Raw genomic sequence first — 7504 nt, 5'->3', positions numbered from 1 at the left:
TTTGTGTAATTTCCTCATAGATGGTATATTAGCCAAAGGGGTGCTGATTCAAAATACCAGAAACTGGTTGGTTTTTATAAAGGGTATTTATTCGGGGTGGGAGCTTACAAATTCCAGGCCATAAAGCGTAAATTACTTCTCTCACCAAAGTCTATTTGGAGCAAGACGGCTGCTGTCTACGAGGGTTCAGGCTTCCTGGGTTCCTCTCTTCCAGGGCTTGCTTCTTCCTGGGCTCAGGGTTCCTCTCTTCCTGGGCTGGCTTCTCTTTCTTCTGTGAGTTTACTTCCCAGGGCTCCAGCTTAAGGCTTCAGCATCAAACTCCAACATCAGAAACCCTCCAACTCTGTCCTTTGCCATGCCCTTTGCCATGTCTTTTATCTGTAAGCCCCAAGGGGTGGGGACTCAATGCCCTAATCATAACTCAGTCATGCACAGGTACAGATCAGATTACAAGCATAATCCAATATCTATTTTTGGAATTCATAACCATATCAAACTGCTACAGATGGATTTGAATTTCATCATGGGTTGAATCCGTGGTATAAACCTGTTGCGGTCACTAAATATAGGTCATCATCACAGTAAACCAAAATGCATAGCTGTTATGGCTGAACCTTGAGGACCTTCTGTTGAGTGAGGCAAGCCAGGCCTTGAAGGACAAGTACCACGTGACCTCTCTTAAGAAATACGCCAATCAAGCTGCATCAGAGAGCTAGAGACTGGATGACGAGCTTACAGGAAACTGGGGGACGAGGAAGGCTGTGAGCCGAGGCCTACTTGGGTGAAATCTATGAGAAGGTGGCCGTAAGCAGTTGTTATAATTAACTTATTGTGTGGGTTATGGGTGTGAGTTCACCCTTTAGTGGTCGTTGGTCACTTCACCCTTGGAAAGTGCTTTGGAGGGAGCCTGGGGCCGGCGGGAGCTGCAGGGCGTGGTAGAGTCTCGGCAGCTTGACCAGCAGGGAGGTGTCCCCGGAGGGGGAGACCCCCTGCCCGCCCCCGTCGTGGGTCCTCGGGGCTGCCGGATGAGGGCCTGCGCTGGGGCGTGGACAGCAGGGCTCTGCTGTCACCGTTCCGGGGCTGGAGTCCAGCTGGAGGCCCCGGTGGTGCCGCCTCCCCACTGAGCTGCGGCCCCAGCCCGCGTCGCAGGGGTCTCGCCCGCGTCACAGGGGTCTCGCCCTCCTTGCTGCTCCTGATTCCCGCTGAGCTCGGCCTCTGTGGGTGAGGCCTCGGGTCACGTCTGCCCCCAGCGCCCTGGGGCCTCATCTGAGCGGGACTTTGGAGGCCTGTTGCACTCAGAACAGGGGGTGTGACCCGAGCAGGCCTCGAGCGGGGGGTGCGGTGCAGTCCCTTCCAGGAAGCTTCTGGGAGCCAGTCCCCGCGGAGCTTTCTTCCCGGGAGTCGGGGCCATGTGGGAAGATCGCCTTGTCTGTGAGTAGTGGGCACAGGTGGGCGATGGTTCTAGGACCCTTCAAATGCCCCTTTCCCTGCCGGGAGGGGCTGGGAAGGGGTCTCCAGGCACCTCCCCTGCCTTCCTGATCGCCGCCCCCAGCCCCCTCCCAGCTCTGCCCTTCCCTGCCCAGCCTTGGCCGCGGTTTCCAGGACCTGCGTCCGCTTAGGCGGTGGAGCAGGGCAGCAGCCCCTGGCTCCCTCCCGGAGCTGCCCCTGGCTCCCTGAGCCCTCTCCAGGGCTGACCCGGGGCCCTCGGCCTCCCAGGCTGGCAGGGTGAGGCCGGAACGTTGGCCGTTCCCTCGGATGGGGTCTGGGGTCCTTCCCCCTCTGCCCCCTGCCCTCCATCCCATGCCCCTCAGCCACTTCTGAGCCTCACCCGGAGCCCCTGAGAGGCCCAGCCTGGGCTCAGCACGACCCAAAGCCGCGGGAGAAGCCCCTGCAGGCGCCGGGATGGAGCATTCTCGAATGATGCGCACCCCACCCCCACCGCTGTGATCTTCGCCGCCCCCCGTTGGTCTCCTCTGCCCGTGCTCGTCAGCGCCCTCTGGTCGCTCAGCCCCTTTCCCTGTTTCCTGTTTCATGGTAAAGCCATTTAACAGTTGACCACGGGAGCGGGTGTGACCCGGCTCCAGCAGCCACCGCCATCCTAAACATGAGTGCGTCCAGTAACAGCCCCGGGGTCCAGGTCTGCCTCCGTGCCGTGCAGCCCCCCCGATTCACTGCCCCTGGAAAGACCACCCAGGGGAGGCTGCCGGCCTCTGCCGGCCTCCTGGGCCAGTTTCGCCCCGCCAGCGCCGGGTTGCTGGATGCCGGCTGTGTAGCCTGCAGGGTCCGTGGTGCGGGGGCAGCCCTCAGCAGGTGTGGCTGTCGTGTGGGCATTGTCACCACCACCATCAGCGTCACCCTCGCGTCACCCCCCGAGGAGCCTGCTCTCTGCACGACGTCCTAGAGCAGCCCCCCTGCCCTGTCGGGCTGAAGGCCCAGGGTCGGCCGCGGCACGTCCCGGACCGCCTCTCGGCAGGACTGGAGACGCAGGCGGGTGTTGGGAGGAATACGCAGGGGGCGGCTGGAGATCCTCGGGGCGGGTCCGCTGGAGGATGGGCGACGCGTTCGTCTGCGTTCCCGTGGCGGGCGTGTGGGAGCAAGAGGGCAGCACTGGGCCCCGGCGGAGACCCAGCCTTGGGCCAGACAGCAGCCCAGCCCCCACTGCGCTGGCCCCGCCCAGTCCGTTGCTGGGAATCCCCGGGGCACGTTTACAAAGTGGACTTCCTGGGTCCCCACGTTACTCGTGAGCAAGGAGAAGCGTTGATGGGTTGTCACAGCTGAGGGCTAGGCCTGGCCGGACCCAGGGTGAAGCAGCACAGTCAGGGCTTGGTCTCTGTCCTCCCCGCGCCATGCTCTCTGTCTCCGCGGCTCACTCCCTCTGGCTCTGCGTCGGTGCCCTGCATCTCCAACAACAACTGGGTTCAGCTCCAGTGGGAAATTCAGGCCGCTGTCTTCCTACTTATCCAGCAAAAGCCCACTGGGGAGCTTTTCCTCTTTTGGGGGAGAGTAATTGAGTGCAGCGGGGACACCCAGAAGGGCCTCACCTGGTCAGGGTCAGGGGTTCTAGGCACTCCACCCATGGGAGCTGTCCGAGCTCAGGGCTCCAGGGACACTGGCCCTTGCCTCTCCAGCTGTGGCTAGTGGCCAGAGCGCAGCTGTGGGTTCCCCTAGCCAGGGCCAGGAGACGAGGCATCAAGGGCTCTTCCTAAGACCTGCCTCCTGGAGAGGGGATGGACTCCCGCCACACAAAGCTGGCTTGGAGGTCCGGGAGCCTTCTAACAACCACCTTGCGGCGGTGCTCGAGAGCCGCCGTCTTCAGTGCTATACCCTGCTGCGCTGGGAGCACCAGTTCCAAAGTAAGGCCCACCGACAAGGTGCCCGGGTCCTGAGATGTCTGCCCTGTTTATAGTTTCTGGATAGTTTTTTGTGAAAACATGTCACTCAAAAGAAAACCAGGGAAGCAGACTTGGCCCAACGGTTAGGGCATCCATCTACCACATGGGAGGTCCGCGGTTCAAACCCTGGGCCTCCTTGACCCGTGTGGAGCTGGCCCATGCGCAGTGCTGATGTGCGCAAGAAGTCCCCTGCCACGCAGGGGTGTCTCGGCGTAGGGAAGCCCCACACGCAAGAAGTGCGCCCCGTAAGGAGAGCCGCCCACTGTGAAAGAAAGTGCAGCCTGCCCAGGAATGGTGTGGCACACACGGAGAGCTGACACAACAAGATGACCCAACAAAAAGAAACACAGATTCCCATGCCACTGACAACAACAGAAGCGGACAAAGAACACGCAGCAGATGGACACAGAGAACAGACAACTGGGGTGGGGGGAAGGGAGAGAGAGAGAGAGGACAACTGGGGGTAGAACGGGGGACAAAGGAGGGGGGGGGGAGGAAGGGGAAGGGGAAGGGGAGGAGAAGGGGAGAAGGAAAGAGAAAGAAAAGAAAGAAAACCAGCCTGAGGGACCCACAGGGAGACGCCAAGCCTCATCCAAAGGGTTTCCTGGAGCGGCCAAAGCCGAGAGTGGCTTGTGCTGACCATTCAGACTTTGACTTGGCAACGAACATTTATTTGAATGGAATTCTAAAGACAAAGAGGAGAGGGTTTTGGGGATGAGAGAGCACTCTACAAGATCAAGGTATTAGAAGAAGGACATCCACAATAAGGTGCCAGAGCATGCCTAGAAGCTTCCAGAACCTGTCCAGAAGCTTCCAGGGCATGCCTAGAAAAAGGGGCAAAGGACAGGGACAGATCATTTTGGAGGGGGCTCTTTCACCCAGAGGGTGGGAGGTGGTTGCAGAGCCATCTGGGACAGGGCTCCAGCCTCTGTCCTGCCAGTCGGGGGTGGTTTCTCGCCACCCTCCGCCTCCCCTCCCGGGGCCCTCTGAAGAGCCCCCTTGAAGGGGAGCCGCCACCGCTGCCTCTCCCGGCTCCCGAAGAAGAAATAGATGAGAGGGTTGGCGGCGCTGTTGATGCAGGTCAGGAAGATGCTGACGTTGTTGAGGCACTCGCTCTTCGTCCAGTACAGGTGGATCCTGAGGGCGCCGAAGGGCACTCCGCAGAGGAAGAAGACGAGGACGGTGAGCAGGACGACCAGGTGCAGCCTCTGGGGCTGGTGTCCCTGGGAGCCGGTCTGGACTCGGAAGAGCAACACCAGGCTGGACACCCCCATGACGGAGAACAGGGCGGAAGTGCACACGGCCGTGGTGACCGCAAGGGCGTGGCAGTACCTGGTGTCCTTGCTGTACAGCTGCCCGCAGGTGTGGCCTCGCAGGAGGTTCAGCAAGAAGGTCAGGACCCACAGGGAGATGCTGACCATGGCGGACACGTGCTTGGGGCAGTGGTCCCGGTACCAAAGAGGGCACAGGACAGACAGGCAGCGCTGAAAACTGATGGCGGTCACGATACCCAGGCTGGTGGAGTAGGAGAAAAACCTCAGGACCGTGAAGATGCCAGCAAGGTGGAAGCAGTGGCCCAGGAACGACTTCAGGATCTGGCGCACAGAGAACATGGTCTGGAAGGAGAGGTGGATGAAATCTGCAAGGGCCAGATTGAGGGTGTAGGTGGAGAAAGAGCTTCTCTTGATGGACAAACGGACAAGCCAAATGACGATCCCATTTCCCACCAACCCACAAAGGGCCACGACCACTGTGATGGACCGGAATAGCACATGGCCTACAACAGCTGTCCTTGGCGACATCCCTGGGTCAGCGCTGGACCTGGACGCATTGTCTGCCTGGCAGTACTGGTCCATGGTGAGGAGGTCTGAGTTCAGGAGTTGCTTCTGGGCTCCTCTGGCTGGCAGGTTCTGGGCACTCCTGGGAAGACAAAGACTTGTATATGCACAACTGCAGGCAAGTAAGTGTCTCTGCTTTTCTCCCTTTCTCTCTCTCCCTACCCCCTTTCTCCCTCTCTCTCCAGCTCCCCCCTTCTCTCCTCTCTCCTTCTCTTTCCCTTTCCCCCCTTACATCCATCCATCTATATCTATGCATGCATCCAACCATCCATCCAACCAACCCTCCATCCATCCATCTATATATCTGCCTGCCATCTCCTTCCAACCCCACCCCCCACCAGTCCAGGCTAAGTCCTCTGTAGAAGATGCCCACCTGGTGTGCTCAGGTCCCCAAGAGAATGAGATTGACTCTCAGCTTTACCCTCGTTGGCTGGACCCCTTGAGCACCAGAAGGTCTCACTCATCCATTCATACATTCAACAAGTGATTTGCTGGGTGTGCCCTCCAGGTCAGCTGGGGAGCCTGAAGCAGAGGCTGAGGGGTTGGTGAGACACAGATTCTGCCCCCAAGGAGCTTAAAGCAGCAGCCACCTACAGGACACTGTGGTGGGAGCTCTAACACCCAAGTCCACCTGCTCCGTGAGCTGCCCCTTGAAGATGGCAGAGGCATTCTCAAGGGGGATCCTATGCAATGCAAAGAAACCACCTGAGGAAAGGTCAGAGGCTTGGGAAGCATGTTGTGAGTGGACACTCCAAGGGTGACCTCCAAGGGTGGCTAGAACAGGAAGAGCAGTTTGGGGGAAGGGAGAGAAAGATGTGAAGGTAATAGAGGCATCTGTCCCAGCTCCTCACTTAGGGCTGGGTGGCAAACTCAGTGGGCTCCTCCGTAGCCTGGATACGCTGATGTCTGCGGTAAACACTGTCCTGGGGAGTCCTGTCCACTCTGTTGCTTCAGTACCATCCAGATGCTCATGACTTGGAAGAGAAGTCAGTCACCCAAACTGCTCTGTGGGCTCCGAAGGATGGGAGTTCTCAAACCCCAGGAACTGTGGGAGGCAGAAAAATGTGCCACAAGATGCCATGTCCTAATCCCCAAACCTATGAATCTGTTGGGTTCCATGGCAAGTAGGGGTTAAGGTCCACATGAGAGTTAGGTGCCCTTGAGCTGGGGAGAGGATTATCTGGGTGGGCCCAGGGGAATCACAAGGGTCCTTCAAAGTAGAATGGGGGTCGGGGTGGAAGGAGAGTCAGAACCTGAGAAGGAACCATGAAGGTGGAAGCGGGCTTGGAGTGATTTGGCGTGAGAGGACTTGACCCAGCGATGCCAGCTTTAAGATGGAGGAAGGGGCCACGGTCCAAGGAATGTGGGCAGCCTCCAGATGCAGGAAAAGGCAAGGAAGCAGATTCTCTCTCTAAAGCCTTTAAAGGAATGTGGTCCTGCCAGCACTGAATTGAGCTCAGTGAGACTTGTAGGTAATAAACTTGTGTTGTTTGAAACCACATTCTGCTCTTTCTAGTTGATCTCCTTGAACGTTGAGCTCATCTATTCACAAGGCTTCATGTTTCCATTCCTTGGGGATCTAATCACGTCCCCTACAAGAGCATGTTCAGACCCAGCGCCTGGTCCTGTAGGAACCTCTAAAGATGTTATTAGTTAAGGTGTGGCCCGAACCAAATGGGGGAGGGCTGTGATCCAATATGGCTGGAGTCCTGATAAGCAAATTCAATTGGACATAGCAGGAGAAGTCACAGAGAGCAGCCAGAAGCGGGAAGCCAGCAGACCCTGGAAGAGAAAGGAAAAGACTCCACCGGGTGCATTGCAGTGTGACAGAAAAGCCAAGAGACCTCAAAGAGTGCCAACCAGAAGACCCCATCCCTGGAAGGAAACCTTCTAGCCTCTGACACCACAAGCCAATAAATCCCTGCTGTTAGGCCAACTCACTGCATGGTATTTGTTTAAGGAGCACTCAATTCCCAAATGAGTGTGTATCTTCAGCCTCGATCTCTCTTTAGTCCTCGACTTTCTTATCAGACTTCCATATTATCATTCCCCAAAACTGTGGGATCTATTACATCTTTCTTGTTTTCACAGCGTGCACCACCACTCACGTGGTAAATCAAGCCTGAAATGTAGGAGTCACTTGAGGCCTTGAGAGTGGTGTGTGTGAGGTGGGTGAGCAATGTGCAGTCTCTTTGGGCTGGGATTCCTGCCCTTCCCACTCACTAGTGAGTGTCTTTGGACAATTTACTTCATCGTTCCGTGCCTCAGTTTATT

At 57.6% G+C, this 7504-nt stretch overlaps 1 protein-coding gene across 1 annotated transcript; it reads right to left on the bottom strand.

Moving 5' to 3' along the window:
* Positions 1-4246: 4246 nt before the first annotated feature.
* MGRH (mas-related G-protein coupled receptor member X1) lies at positions 4247-5248 on the bottom strand. Its single transcript, XM_004450917.2, has one exon. It carries the CDS (start codon positions 5246-5248, stop codon positions 4247-4249), a length of 1002 nt encoding a protein of 333 aa, XP_004450974.2.
* Between the last annotated feature and the right edge of the window lie 2256 nt (positions 5249-7504).

This window comes from Dasypus novemcinctus, chromosome 10, assembly GCF_030445035.2.
Source record: "Dasypus novemcinctus isolate mDasNov1 chromosome 10, mDasNov1.1.hap2, whole genome shotgun sequence".
NCBI classification, from domain to species: domain Eukaryota; kingdom Metazoa; phylum Chordata; class Mammalia; order Cingulata; family Dasypodidae; genus Dasypus; species Dasypus novemcinctus.
This window is presented reverse-complemented; position numbering and strand designations above follow the sequence as displayed.